General features: G+C 42.2%; 1 protein-coding gene across 1 annotated transcript in view; it reads right to left on the bottom strand.

Moving 5' to 3' along the window:
- Window positions 1-15,674, bottom strand: part of lnx1 (ligand of numb-protein X 1) — a 51,564-nt gene extending 35,890 nt beyond the window's left edge. The window contains exons 1-2 of the mRNA XM_015040628.1: window positions 15,392-15,674; window positions 7,163-7,665 (exon numbers count right to left, since the gene is read on the bottom strand). Of these exons, the coding sequence (XP_014896114.1) occupies window positions 7,163-7,572 (410 nt within the window). The 5' untranslated portion in view covers window positions 7,573-7,665; window positions 15,392-15,674. The remainder of the gene's footprint in view (window positions 1-7,162; window positions 7,666-15,391) is intronic.
- Between the last annotated feature and the right edge of the window lie 404 nt (window positions 15,675-16,078).

Here is a 16,078-nt window from a genome sequence, read left to right as displayed (position 1 = left end):
CAGAGGTGACAGAAAGATTAATGAAGTCTTGGATGAAAACTTGAGAGAGAGAGAGAGAGAGAGAGAGAGAGAGAGAGAGAGAGAGAGAGAGCAAAAGATTTGGGACTAAGGTTCACTTCCCAACACGACAACAATTCTTAAGTTAAATGGTTTAGATCCAAGTATGTTTTGTGTTACAAAGGTCCAGTCAAAGTCCAGACCTAAATCCAACTAAGAATCTGTAGTAAGACTTAAAATGTAGCTGTTTTACAAAGAAGAATGGACAAAAAAGTTTCTAGACATATCCTAAGTTAAACGCAACTGTACCAAATTGAGGTACTTGTTAGTACTGATTTTATCTACAATAAAATAATTTTATATACAAACCTGAGACCTTCACAGAATCTGTGTTGGTCTGTCACATAACATACCAATTAAATTAATTGATGTTTCTGCTTGTAATGAGATGAAAGGCAGAAAAAATTCAAAGGGCAGGATTACCTTGGCCAGGCAGTGAATAAATCTTATTTTTCTCACCGCTTCATCTCTCCCCTGCTTTTCCGGTTTTCACAACGCTGTCTGATGGCCTCGAGAAAATCATTTAGCCGGTGTAAACACCCCGTCTGACTAAATATTTCATGGATGAAGGTGGCGTGGTTACGGGCCAGTGTGCGTTAACGTTAATGGCCGGGTGCGAGCAAAACCGAGGCATCAGTTGTCCTGTGGTATTTGAGCGACGAGACCACAGGGCTCGCAGGAAATGGAAAAGTAATTGGATTGTGACAGGATGCAGTTTTGGCGAACAGAAGCCGGTCTGCCCCAGAGGAGGAGTCGTTCAGCAGCAACTCAGAAAAACGTCATCATGACGTACTCATGCACTCATGTTCTCGCACTCAATTACACCTTTCCATTTCCCATTTGTAGAAATGGTACCTCGCACTGACAGAGCGTCACGGTGCTGTTTTTCCATTCGCTACGTTGAAACTGTGGGCAGGAAATCACTGGAGAAAAGTCCCCATCATCTTCCTCTGGTGAAACTTTTCAAAACAGAGTTCAAGGTTTTGATTGTGTGTAATGAGAGTATTGGAGCATTGGAGCACATCTGCAACACTTCTCAAACTCTAAGGGGGTTTCTCAGTCATAGTTTGGTTTACTTTGGCCCAATCAGTAAAAATTTGTGGTGAACTTCTGTTTGTTAACTTGTCACTTTTTCTGGGGGTTCGGTTTCTTTCACACAGAGAAAGCTCCAAGCTAATCAAAACCTGTCACTACAAACGACGCCAGAACGTTTAGTCTGTTTATTGGTCAGACCGGCGGTATCAAACACACCCCAATACTGTGTTCTGGGCTGGTCAAAAACACAAAGAATGCAATCCTCTTTTTAGTCATTTCCCTGGTACTATTTCTGGCAAAACTTTATCGGAGATGTATGCTGAATGGATCTCGAACGTTCAAGATCAAGGAGTGTATCAAGACCACCTCCTACTGGTATTCAATGTAACTGGTGTATTCACATCTACACAATCAAACCAGAGTTTGTCTTAAACGGACTAAGCACCCTAAGACTAATCCTGCTATCACGACTTTACGGACATATTGGAAGACGGTTTGGATGTCCGGTCTGGTGTGGTGAAGGAAGAGCTCTGCCAAACACACTCAGACCAAACAGACAAAAACCACACGGACTCAAGGACCAAAAGATGTCACGAAGACCAAAGTGTATCGTACTAAACTGGCCTGGACCAAGTTGACTCAGAACAAACTCAGTGAACTCAAATAAAAGAAAACAGATTCGCGCTAATTAGACTAGAATCAAACGGACTGGAGCGAGTATTATCAGAGCCAAATGCCTTCAGAAACATCTCAGAAAACCAGCCATCGGATTCTAACAAAATGACATAAAACAGCCCCAGGGGAATTTTTCTGCCATAATTCGAGAACACACACTTTCTGTTTGAAAGCAGGACTTCACATCTTTCTTCTCAAAACTTGTAATGCTTGTAATTTTCTTCTCAAAACTTGTAATTTTGATCCTTTTGCGAATCAAAATGAAAATGGAAGTACAAGAATCCGACGGCTGGTTTTCAGAGACATAATGTCACTGTACGACATCTGAGCCGTTTTTGTCTGACGTTGTCTTTGTAACACCAGAGGACGACCTCAAGTATACACTCTTTATGGTTGGGCTGGGCTCAAAGTTAAGTAAAAAGTCCTGAGTTTCTTCCTCTGGTGGGAGCTTGAAGTGGAGCTGCTGCTCCTCCTCTACAGGAGTCGGCTGAGGATCTGATCAAGATGCCCCAAGTCAGACTCAGAACTCACCACAGGGATTACACGTCCCTCTGGCCTGCAAACACTTTGATATAACTTAGAGATAGAGAGAGCTGCTGCAGAGGGAGATGTGTGGGATAAGTGGAAGACTGGGGACGGACGAATGGAGTTTAACACCCTCGTTGCTCATTTCTGTAACTCTTCGCGAGGGGAATACAGGCCGTTTTTTTTATTTCATATTTCCATTTCAAATGTTTGTGATTTTCCATCGCTTTTGAGAACTCGAGCTTTTTTTAAACACTCAAGAAAAAGAAGAAAGCCTCAGCGCGCTTGAGGCCGTCCCCGAAAAGTCAAATATTTATACTTAAAGCAAGAACGAAAAGACAGAGTAATGTGTAAAACGTGAATGTGAACTTTGAAAAGGACCAGAACAATATGGATCGAAGATCATTCAAACAAACAAGAAACAGGCTCAAAGAATCACATGCGGTTACATGTCAGCGCACTAAAAAAAACAACAAAAAGACACAGTGCAAGCCCCGACAGCACAAACCCGACGAGAAAAACCGCAGATCAGAGAAGATTTTTGCTCCTCTTGTTTGCAGTGGATGCATTCGAAAATATCTGTCTCTCTTTCTGAAAGCCAATAAAGGTCACGAATGATTCCATTAGGATGATATCAGCCCCGACCAGATGGCCGTGTCTCAGTCATTACAACTTCTGACCCGCTGCCAGATTTTTTTAGAAACAGCCAGAAATAATGTACTGCATTATCACTGGCATCAAAACACAGACGGAGAGAAGGGTGAGGTCATGCATGGAGGCCGTGTGACTCGTCTCTCCCTGTGTGTCGAATTCGAGTTTGTTCAATACGATGCATATTGTGAATGTTAAAAATTGCTGAGGTGGGAAAATCTATATTACCTGATCTACGTTTTGTGGCGTACAGATTGAGACAACGTTAAAGGAAAAAGATTTACAACCATGGATTGGAGGGAAGGTGGAAATGGATTCTATGAGGGATGTTCAATGAGCGAGGCATGAAATTGCTGAAAAGTTCGAAAAGAATATTAATGTGGAGTGACCTTGATGGCATCCATCCATCCATCCATCCATCCATCCATCCATCCATCCATCATTTCAGTAAGGTGAAATGCATGCAATTGACTATGTTTGTTGTTTAAAGCAGCACAAAATATTTGAGTCATCCGGACATTTTGGTAAAGTCAGTAAGAAACTGTATGCTTGATTTTACCTTATATTTTTTGTGGTGCAAATAGAAGCTGTAGCCAAATTTCCCTTTAGCTGAATATCATATCTGCTACAAACCCAAACTAAATGGACCAGAACCAGAAATACGAAGGTACTGAATATTCTGAAATTATTCAAAGCTCTTTGGTTGTTCCACATTTTATGTTACGCTCTTTTTCCAAGTTTGATTAAATTAATCTATTCTCTATTCGTTTAGTGCTTTTGCCAATTTATTATAACTAGACAACAAAAGTCGCATCACCTGCTCTGACAACTATTGGACCTTATATAGACATGTGTGTGTCCTTCCCAGTCAAGTCCAATCAAATCAATACATCACAGGTTGCTTCCTGAAAACTTACAGAAACATCTCTACGATGATCTGTGAAAACTAAATTTTATGCCTCAACAAAATGTTAAGTGAAGTCTTTGAATACTTGCATAAGTGTGGTATCTTGATTTTATATTTTATAAATTTGCAAAACCGCTCAAAGGTTTTTCCGCATACTGTCATAACGGGGCATTTTGAGGAAAGAGATTCATTTGAGAGAAAGTGGAATGAGGCAGCAACATGTCGCCGCTGCATTCACCAACATTACCACTTGTTGCATGTTTTCCTGAAACCCTGAAAGCGTTTGCTTAACTCTTAGAGTCAGCACATAGACTTTGTGTTGAACTAATTGACAGCACTTGGTCACAGAAGCGTTGGCGCCGCAAAAACACTGCCACGCGAAAAGAGTTTGTGTTGTACTATTCTGATTACTCTGTTAAAAATAATCTAAATGCTGTGATTAGCTAAGAGCTAGCCACAAACTACGCTACCATTCTTTAAAGCTTTCTTTCAGCTTTTATGAATTCAGATGTGCATTTATTTTGCCTTAAATTTGCAATAATTAGTGGTCAGATCTCATCTGGATTATTCTGCACTAAAAGAAGATTCGCTAAAATATGTTATCATTCATAAAAACTCTTAATATTTCAGCGTAAACGCATAAAGGAGTCTTTTTAATTCTGTTAAGGTATTTACGCCTCTTTAGACTGAGATAAACATGAAACTTGCGATATTGTGGACCCTTTAATTGTAAAAACAAAAAATGTTGGGGGGGGGAAAAAACCCTGTACCTTTCTGGGGAACCCAATATTTTAACATGCAATCTCTGCTAAACGTGTTTCACTGCAAACCCGATAACGACAAACTGCTGCTTCCAATTAAACCTATAAATACAAGCCTTGGAATTCATAATAGCAGAACTAACAATCGGCCGATGCCTTGATTAGCGTTGCTGTTTCACCATGGGGGATAATTTGTTTGCTAATATGGTTATGAGACCTTTAGTTCAGATTAGAACGTCTTGCCGAGGTTTAGGTGAAGATTGTTAGCGCGCTAAAAAAGAAGCTGCTGCTATGGAAATCAGATGCAAATGAAAGTCTCCGGCGATTAAATTTGACATTTGCTTGATGCATTATGCAACTTGACTTCTTTCACGCCCGCGCACCATAATAACTCCACGCTAATAACACACTTTGTCTCTGTAGGTTTGTCTTTATTCATTAAAAACTCTCCCAAACTCAACAGAGTTACAAAGAACCATGCAGAGCACAATTTAAAAGAAATGTGCTTTTTTTTAAAATTATTACTATTATTCACTGCCACAATCAACGGAGCAGGATAGAGATGTTGAAACGGGTTATTTGCCGAGACCTTTTCACATCCTTGCACACGATGCGTTCGGTGATCTCGGCAGACGCGGCCCCGCTCACCTCCACAGATAATGCCCTCTAACTACGGGAGAGCAGCCGAATCCTTTTGGGAGGCAACCTCGGAGATCCACACCTCATTATGACATCCGAGGGCAGGCAGTGGAGAAAAAGAAAAGAAACTGACAGAAGGAAAGATTGAGCGGAAAAGATGGTGTAGGAGTAGAAACACAACGGTGAAGGAAGATTTGGTGATTTCTTTTTAAGGATTTTTAAACAAACTTGAGCTTCCACGTTTTTGGATGCAACTTCCTGTCTGTGATACTTGGTGAGATGCGTTAATTATCCCAGCAGCACTTGGGCCAGGGGGAGTCTTAATGAGGATTAACGCGAGCGGAGAGAAACTGCCGTGCTGCATCTTAATACGTGAGCAGACAAGCTGGGAGTTTTGGTTTGATGAAAGCCCGGTTGGAGGGGAAACTCTGTCCTCTGGGGACGGTAGCCGGTGCTTAAAGATGATGGACGAAGTGAACGTGGAAGGGGTATCCTACGGTCAATGGCTATTGCAAGTTATTGCGATTTTTGACAGACGAGTGCAGATGGGAAAAAAAAACTGAAAATGGAGAGGAATGAAAGGTGGGCATGCAGGAAATGGGAAAAGTCATTTGATGGCGCCGGTACATGCACTGTTTCACAGCGGCCATTTTAAACATATTTGCACCCCAGAATGAATTACATTTTATTTGGAAAAATAAAGTACTCAGCCCATCTCTTAGTTGCGATATCAAAATGTACCAAACTAACTGCATGTCTTTGGTTTTAAAGACAGAGCCGATTCTTAACAGTATTTCCCTAACTTCTCCACTTTAAAGTAAGACGGTGGCAGACTCATGCTGAGGGGATGGTGTTCTTTAGCAAGGGACAGGAAAGCTGGTAAGAGTTAATGGAGCATAGACATAGTGCAAGAGCAAAACATGGAACAGACTTGAGATTCTTTCTTGGGTTCACTTTGGACGGCAACAATCCTAATCAGAGCCATAGAGCAACAGCTAAGAGTGAATATCCATGTAATAATATGGTCTAGTCAAAGTCTAGAGCTAAATGCAGTTGAGTTTGTGGAAAATGGGCTTGGAAATCGATGTTCTCAGATGTCCTCCAGCCACTCTGAGCGTGTGTCCTGTTGTGTTGAAGAATATTGAGAGAGACAGACCCATGAAGGCTTGCAGCTCTAACTGCAGCGAGAGGTGATTCCACAGAGCAGTGACTCCAGAGGCCAGAATAAAAACACACACACACACTCACACACACACACACTCTGCAGAGTTAAATTGTAAGAATGTTTCAACAGCATGTTTCATTTCTTTTCAACTTTGTATTCTGTTAAAGGGCCAGTATTATGTGTTTTCCAGGGACATGGTGCCATTTTATAGCACAATCAAGTAACTATGGCACCTTCAGTTGGCATATATATCACATATGACTTGAAATACATTTTACTTCCAAGTTTAACGCCTTGAAATTGGGCATCTGTCTCTCTAAGAAGCTCCTGCTCTTTTTGAAACTCCGCCTTCACGAAGTCATCACAACACGACTCCTCTGTTGATCCTTTGACAACGTATTCACCAGCGTTTCACTCAGAAGTAGCTCGTATAATGAGCTCAGCAGATGTGGTTTGCAGAGCCGTTTGCTAATTGCTGCTGGCTAGTCTGCAGGAGCCGAGTGAAGGAAGGCTGCTCTGTGAGGCGAAAGCTCAAAAAACGTGGAAAGTGCAGCTCTGATGAGGTCCAACGAGGCATTTTCCACAGCAAAAAAAAGGATTTCTCAAACATACATGAAAGGATCACATACTCCAGCACTCTCCAGGTATGTTTCAAGCCACTTTCAATTGATAGTTAGTGGATTTAAAGAACCGAAAAGGGTTAAAGTATCTGATCACGTTTTTTGGGGGGTTTCTTTTGGAGCCTACCTGCCCTTGATGTGATCTTCCATCTCGCCGCGAGGCAGGGTCTCTGTGCAAAACTCAGCAAAAGGGCATGCCACGGTCAGCTTATCCAGCAGCTTATGCACCAGCAGGCTCGGCTTCCTGCAGCTCTGCAGCATGAGGGGCGTGCGGCACACGGGACAGAAGTCACTCTCCAGTAGGAAGTTGGTGAGGCACTCCTTGCAGTAGGTGTGGCCGCAGGGCGTGTCCAGCGGCATGATGAGTGGCGACAGGCAGATGTGGCAGATGAGGTCGTCATCCACGTCGTCCTGGTAGATGTACTCGTGGTTCTCCTCCAGCTTGTGGCTGTGGCCGCAGGAGGCACACAGCTCAAGGGTCGGGGAAAACACACCCGAGTCTGTTGGGGACATGTCCAAAGGGGAGGCCTCCGCCATCGCTGCGGCGACGTCAGGCTAGAGTCTCATCTGAAAAGCTGGAACTTGGGATGTTAAGCTGGACGAGTCGAACAGAGTGTCAGCAGAAGAGATCTGCGAGGAAGAGGAAAGCAACGTAAGTACAACAATGTAGAAGCACTTGGTAATGAGATTACTGTTGTGTTAGCCCTGGAAGTGGAGAGAGTTGCAATAGTTTGATATGCGTTTGGATTGGGGACCAAAATCGCAACATTTGTTACATTTTCAGCTGGTGCGGTTCTTGTTCACGCTACACTGCCAAGCGATTCCAAACTAATTTAAAAACCTGTTCACCTCCTCGCCTGCGGTGGCGTTGCAGCGAACACCACTGAAGGAAATGACATGAGAATCTCAGAAGAAGACATGAGTGCAACTTCCTTCTGTGTAAAGTGTAAACAGAAATGACGCAGAGTCAGCTTTTTTTGTAGGATTTCTCTTTTGTCTTTGGTAAAAGTGATCTGTGATTAGTGATCTGACCAAGAGCTTAAGGAAACTGAGCACAGAAACAGAAGAAGAAGAAAAAAACCACATTGTACATTATTTAAAAACTGCCTCATTAAAAAAGTAATCCATATATTCATCAGAAGCAATAAGAGACATTTCGACTTCAGCAGTAAAAAATTAGAGATGCACTGAGGATCTTTTGATCAGTTAAATAAGCTTTTTTCTTCTTCTTCTCTTCTGGCTTTTCACTTCGTGGGTCGTCACGTCAATTGACCTTTTCACCTTTTATTCCTACAGTCTGCATGCTCTACCCTCACGCCAACTTTCTCCATGCCCTCCTCCTTTTGTGTCTTCCTCCTGGCCTTCTGCCCGATGACTCCAACCTCAGCGTCCTTCTACTGATGTAATCATCGTCTCTCCTCTGAACATGTCCAAACCGTCTCAGTCGAGTCTCTCCTGGCTCTATCTCCAAAACATCGAAAACATTTACCCCACCTCATTACCAAAAGATTAATCGGCAAGAAAAGACGCTGAAGTCGGTTTAAAATTTCAACTCTAATAATTTTGTTTTTGTTTCACAATATTAACGTTTTTTGAGCTGTCACTTTGAATCATTACTTCACAATCATATTTCACTTAAATAATTGATGGTCTACGATCAATCAATCAAATTTTATTTGTATGGCACATTCCAGCAGCAAGGCATTTCAAGGTGCTTTACATAATTAAAGAAAAAAAAAAATAAGAACAGCATGTGACATTGAATAAACAGTAAGAAAGAGAGAGATTTTGAATAAAACATACTTTTGTTACGGTATTTAAGCGCCTGTCGTCGCCGGACTCCGCCGTCCGTTTAACACGGGTATTATCCAGGCCCCGTCGCCTGACAGGACGGAATTCACAGATTTTTAGTCAAAACGCCATTTGACAAGGATTCTCACACCTCAGAGTTTTAGTTAAAACGCCATTTAAAAGAAATTAATAAATAGATAAAAAGTAAAGATAAAAACATTAAAAACATCAAAGACATGATTTCAGCAGGGCTAAAAAAAGTATTCAAATTGTTTTTATGTCTTATATTAAAATTTAAACTGAAGTTGGTATCAGTTGAAGAAAGATAAACTGGGTTATTTCCAAAATTTTGAACAGTGCAAGTGAGTTAAAAGTACATAGAGCCACAAAGGACTTATTTCTTTGCTACAAATCATTTGTTTCCACCCTTGAAAAAAAGCGAGATGTGTTCAACAATTCATAAATTTTAATGTAGGACGACTGCAGACACAGCGGGACTTCTTTCTGTTCACATATGCAAAGAACTGCAGCAGACTCATTTTTTTTTATTATTATTATTTTTTATCATTTCTTGGATTTACAGAGGCGGCCCAGATAACGGATATTGAACGACTGCGATTTCTCCTCTGGATGTGGGAACATCAATACCACTCGTCTCAGCAGCAGCGACAGAAACAGACGGACGCAGACGAGCCTGTGGCTCTCTGCTCCACGACAGTCGCTCATCTCTGCTAATCCACAGCCGGGTGCGACGCGGTCTCAATCGTGCCGAGTTATTGTTTTCTGGTGCACGAGTTTATGTTTTGGTCGATGCGCCGGGCTGGCCAGCCGGCGCGCACGTCATACCCGGAGCAGGTGGGCTCCTTCGAGCACATGGACACCGACAGATGGGCCTAGTCAGGCACACGCCACTTTGGCAGGAGCGACCGCGTTGGCGCTCCGCTCGCTTTGTTTCTGGAGCTGTAGCCGGCTCTGCGCTGCTGCGTGACGACACGCTGGCTCTCGTTCAAAACGCCGCCAACAGCAAAGGGTGAAGTCAAAATAGAAATGTACAGCAGCTTTGAAAAAGTATTTGCCCCGTCTAATTCAAACGACAAAGAGAAACCGAGTGTGTGCAAAAGGCGGTTTCCAAATGAATCCATTTTTAAAAGGAAAGAAGAAAAGAGATATAAGCGTAAATAGAAAGATTATGACTGTTACCCTTGGTGAAAACTGAGATTCGCTTTTTTCCCAGAATTATTAAACAAGGAAGTTTTATTTTTGGTAACCTCTTGGATGTGAGGTTGACACATGGCTGGTCACTCTGGAGAATCTTCACTGTTTTATATTTTCTCCTTTTTCAGATAATGGCTCTCTGTGTGTTTCCGTAACAGCTTTATAAAAAATTCCAAGCTGATAGAAATCACCAGCTGTGTCTACATAACACATGTGCGTAAAACTTTTGGGAATTTTCCACTAATGTCGAAAAAACATAATTTCCCGTTTACGTTGTTTCCATTAAATGAGAAGAGCGATTAGAATCAATAAGTTTGTTCACGTGATAAGTCACTTCCTGTCGTCTTCTTCGTCTTTTTCGCCAGCAGTGACATCCGGTTGTCGGTCACGTGACTCATTAGTTTTGCGAAATAAACTAATTGCCGAAAAAGAACCTCATCCAAACTGTTAATCGAAAAATTGTTTGTTTTTTTTCCTGAAATTGGGGTTAAGCAAATTTATTTTCATAATTCCGATTTGCGCAGTGATATGGTCAATGGGAATGCAGCTGATGACTTAATTTCTCATCGGTTTTGTTCTTTTGATCGGGTTTTTGAAATCTTCTAGCTTACTTCAAGTTGTCACACGGTCTCTACTTAAGTGGTTTCCCCAATAAACAAATAATAATAAAAAAAAAAATTAAATTTAGATGTTTTATTTGTTTTGACGATTTGTCTTATATTAAAATTAGGTTAATGATCAGAAACATTTAAGGTTAGGAAGAGAAAAAAAAAAAGCAAAAAACACACACACACACACACACACACACACACACACACACTCAAAAAAAAATCTACAAGAGCTCAAATATTTTTCCACAGCACTGTAATCTGAGGCCGCTGCTTCTGTTTGGGTTGAACATATTCCGCTGCTCTTACAGCCCCAGCTAGAAAGCTATTACAAGGCACAACAAACACCGGCTTCAGTCTGCAACACTCCATGGTGCTGCATCGTAAGTGGGTGTTTGATAGCAAACACAGTCTTTCCTTTTGACATTATCAGTTTGAATCCCACAGACTGCGAGGTAAGAATTCCCGTCTGCGGCGTATCTAACGCTAACGAGGAGAGGGTGAACTGTCGAACAAAGTAGAACTTCCCCTCTCCAAACGCGTGACGACAGGGTGGATTCATCACAAGCCGTGGCGCCTGCTGAGTGCGGCCTGATCTACGGAGCAAAGCGCTTTCATCACAGAACAAGCCCGAGACCGAAGAGGAAACGCTAGTTAGAATGACAAGACAGAAAGGAAGAAAGGAAGAAAAAAGATTCACAGACATGAAAAAATGATCCGTTCTCGGAGCCTAATCTCCTATAAAAGAGTTTTTCACAAGTAAACTCGTTTAATGAGGGAATGCGGCAGCTCTTTGGTGTGGTGTTGTCTCGGATCTGCTGATAACACATCCACTTCTCCCGGACGATTCATTCTAACAGCGGGAAATGCGAGTGGGGCAAATCCATAATTTAAAAAATAAATAACTCTTGGCATGATCAAAAACCGAAGCTGTTTTGTTTACAGCTCATCCAGAATACTAAATCCAGTTTCTGATTCTGGGATGATTTTACCCCAACTTAGGTGGAAAGCAGTGGACTGGAGGCTGGGTATTACTACTTTGTGGCTAATATTACCAACACATCCTAAAAAAATAAAATAAAATAAAAAATCATAACTCATATGGTTCTTAACCACCGGGGCACGGGCCAGCATAAGTCCATAGGTTGTTTATTATTGGGAAAAACATGTAAATGATGCTGATGATTAGATGGTGTATTAATTACATTAACTCAATAAAATTACTCATTTTCAGTAGCAGTCATGTAATGAAAAACACTCCCAACTTTAATAATTACGTTACCAGTCATAAATCCGTATAATTTGGTTTGAATCAGTTCTGCTGCTCGTCACTGGGCCAGAGGCAGATTCCATCAGCATTACAAGTACAAACTATTCAACTGCTAAATGACTTGCTGCTAACCCTTCCTCCAGACATGACAGCCACACCAAATGAGTGAGTCAGGGTAATAATGTGCTTCCACTTCTCCTTTACAGCCATTTATTCAATAAATAATGTGAACTGGAATTGGGGCTCCACATAAAACATCCGCTCAGGGTCTTTTAAAACTCAAGGCGGCACTGGGGAAATCAGGGCAGCGCAAAAAAAAAAAATATCTGCACACTGGTCAGGACAGGACTGAATGCAACCCATATGCTGTATAACAAGTTGTTTCTTCAGAAATATTAGCTGAGCCACCGCGCCGGACTGATGAGCTACGATAAACCATTTCCACAGGAGGAAAGGGAAGCAGAAGAAGAGCCGAATGAGTCACGACTTAGAGATCTTACAAAAGTTTCAAAACTGATGCTTTAAGATTGAATCCAAAAACTGCATTTTAGTCAATTTGGTCATTCAAGTGACCTCAAATTGGAGAAGATGGTTCAAAGGGGAAAGCTTTTTTTTTTATCTTTTGAAATATCCTTTATATCTTTAACAAAAATGCACATTGCCTTTATGTCAACCGCATTGTATCGACTGACACGCACTGACATGTTGACAGTGATTACTGGACTCCATCCTTAGGTTCGTTCGGCGCTGACTGTGTGCCGCCGGGTTGGTTTAGTGGAAAATGATGATGTGTGCTGCAGTTCTGAAACAACCCTGATGTAAACAGCCTTACTGGAAGAAAAGATCATGCGCAGATGCTCCCGAGACCACAAACATATGAATCTGATGGCACACACGCACACGTTTGCCTCTACATACACCCACTTTTCATGGATGAATTCAGGCGACACACCCGTGCCGGAGGAGTATCGGCTTTCTTTTGACGCTTTGACGGTAGGGATGTTTGAGCCAGTGCTGTCGCTGAGGACAATGGGAGAGCTCTGATGGGCTATGGATGTTTTCCACAGTTGGTAGTCTGGTAGACTGGGTTTGATTGGGGAACAAAGTAACAACATTTTTTACATTTCCGGCTGCTGTGGTTTACTTCCACACTGCCCTGCGTCACCTTTTGGAAAACCTGTTCTCCCTCCGCACCTGTGGTGGCGCTGTACTGACAACCACTGAAGGAAACGACAGGAAAATCTCTGGAGAAGCGCAACTTCCATCGTTGCAAAATGTAAACAAAAATGGAGCAGCGTCAGATTTTGGTGGTTGCAGGATTTCTCTTTTGTCTTTGTTAAACGACCACGAGTCATTTCTCCAGCAAGCATTAGTTTGTTTTGGTCGTATTTATCCAGAATGCCCTGTGGTATCGTTGCTTCCTGCTTTTGGAGCGGTCTTTGGTCCGCTTGCATTCATTCACATATGCGTTCGAGTTCACTTCAACCAAACCGAGACCTGTAGGTTTTTAGGTGGATCAGTTTGCTTTTTTGATCGTCTTCTCAAACGATCTGGACTGTCTAGGCAAACGGACTGAAGTTTTAATAATGTAAACTATACAAAGACGGTGTGAATCCACCCTAAACTTGATTTGTAGCAATTGATTTGTTCTGTTGGCTCTAGTGTTTGAAAGTAGTTCGACAAGAAAGAGGGAAATGAGAGAGGGGGGAGACATGCTGCACAGGTCGCCAGGCCGGGAATCGAACCTGCAACCACCAGCTTGAAGACTAAGGCCTCAACACGTGGGTCGTGCTTTGACCCTGCGCCACCACAACAAATCAAATGACGTTTTATTTATTATACTACTCGCTCTCAAGTGCTCAAACAGCCAGAAGAAAGGCGGGTTTTCATGATCCATAAATCTCATTGTGTCCATGTTTCTCTTTTGTCCTTAGCTGAAAAAAAGAGGGAAAGAAATGTCTACATTGTCAATACTACCCTTTCTCTTTTATCTTTGAAGCAGTCATGCCAATCCTTGACTCAAGATGCTGTCCGTCAACATAAACCATGGCCCAATCTTCGCCTGGAGTATATTTTATGTAAATACCGCTGCCGGATCGGTCTCTGATTTCTCCCCTGTGATCCGACTTAATAATGACACAAGACAGTGCGAGGTCAGCTTTTTTTTTTTGTAACGACCGTTGATGAGTGTGGAAAACAAGCCGGTGGCGAGGCATCTGTGTCTGCATCAGCATTCGGAGTGTTCACACTTAGCTGGCGTGTTGCTATGTACACATCCACTCCTCGGGTTCAGGACAAGACGTGGAATCGTATCTGCTGATCAAACACACCCCGAAGAGGACAGGCGAACCGACACAGTTGACCGGGGTGTTAATGTCACTTCGCTTTTCTTTTAACTTTTAGTGGAGTTCCCTTGTCAACACAAGGCGGTCGCTCTGTGAGTCACGCCACCGATAAAAGGTGACTGGATTCAGGGAGCAGCAGCGAGAACCGTTTCATAAATAGATCAGTCATTAGGTCATAAAAAAAAAGAAAAACAAACACAAAAGACACAAAAATAGCAATCTCTAATCAGACTTTGGACTCATAATCATGGACCCAGAGAACGAAGCCAGGAGTTAAAACAAGTACATGCCAGATGCAGCACATGCAGACCGCAACATAGTTAGTCTGTTGTGTTCAGACATGCCCCAAAAACAGAAAAATTCCAGTAAGTCTTCCACCATTTTTTTTTTCTTCTTTCTTTTCTCTGGAAAACATCTGCTTTGTAACCACGCACAACAAAACAAGGACAGAACAAAGATGACAGCGTTTCTGTTTAACTGCTTACACTGCTGAAACATTACCCAAACATTTAGCTTCACCAGCTAGAAAGTAAATCAGCCCCCTCCCCCCCACCCGCCCAACTGTCAAGATGCTCTACATGCAGTTTGTGCGTATTTTGTCAATGTAATAATAATAATAATAGGGGAAAAAAGCCAGATAATGGAAATCGCTTTTGTGCTGTCATTTATAAATAATAATGTGTCTCATTAAATAAAATTCACATAAGAAAAGGAGAAATAATCTTTCTATGTTATAAAATGCAGCGCCTTTTGTTCCGGTGTGGCCACATGGGATGTAAAGCGACAGTACAGGAACGTTACTGTAATCTCTCCGTAAAGCTCTGTGTGTGTTTAAGGCCTGACTGATACTGACTGACTGACTTCTCTAGAGTCGGTGTGAGTCACAGCTGCAGCCAGATGTGAAGCCTGGTGAAGAAACATCTGAATGAAACAAACAAAATACAAACACCTGCCATGTTCTGCTCACTTATAAACAGAAAGTGCGAACATACAGGCAAATGACTTTCATGCAAATAAAAAAAAAGATCACTGTCATGCTTTGTACAACAAAGTGCTCTGACTATTAAAAGTCATGTTTAACCCACTAATCTTTAAGAGGAATTGGAAAAACGTGAAAGCGTACTCACATAACCTCATTTTGGAAGTTCGCTTTCGGCACCGTCGCTCACCTGCACAGGTAAGAGTCTGGCAGCGGGTGTAACATTAAACCCTTTCAGTGAAGGGAGGTGGAGAACAGCGAGAGGTAAATGACTCACAAAACAGGACTTTGTCCCGATCTTAGAGCCTTTGGTGACTGGCTGAACGGCCTTCGGGCAAAAGAAGTTTTTATCTCATTCCCTGACTTTCGGGAAAATCTTCCAACGCCAAACTCCCGCGGCGTGTGGAGCAGAGCTCCTTCAAAACCTGCTCATCTCTTCACCGGCCCAGGTGATCAGGAAGTGGCGGTGAGATGGGCGGAGACAAGAAATAAAGGTAAACAGGAGAACTGCTCCAACCTGCTTTGGGAGTTGAGGGAGAAACTGGATTGGGACGAAGCAAAAGTCTGAACGGAAATCACCCACAAACAATGTGTTTAAAAGGAGAATTTTAAAAATCAAGCGAAATTGCATGAGTGTTTTTAACCGACACACAGTACAAAGTTGCAGCAGCGATTCACGCCTCTGCTTTCGGCACACTAAAAGTCACATAAACATCTGAACAATGAAGAGCCCCTAATCGTACAAACTGGTGATAATGCTTCGACATATGTGGCGAGTGCAAACACGGCTATACATCAAGATGCTGTAATCCCTGCTGCTTGTATGGGGTTTTCC

This window comes from Poecilia latipinna, unplaced genomic scaffold, assembly GCF_001443285.1.
Source record: "Poecilia latipinna isolate Pla-1442-1.1 unplaced genomic scaffold, P_latipinna-1.0 Scaffold520, whole genome shotgun sequence".
Classification (NCBI taxonomy): Eukaryota; Metazoa; Chordata; class Actinopteri; order Cyprinodontiformes; family Poeciliidae; genus Poecilia; species Poecilia latipinna.
Note: the sequence above shows the minus strand (reverse complement) of the source record. Positions and strands in the feature narration are given on the sequence as shown.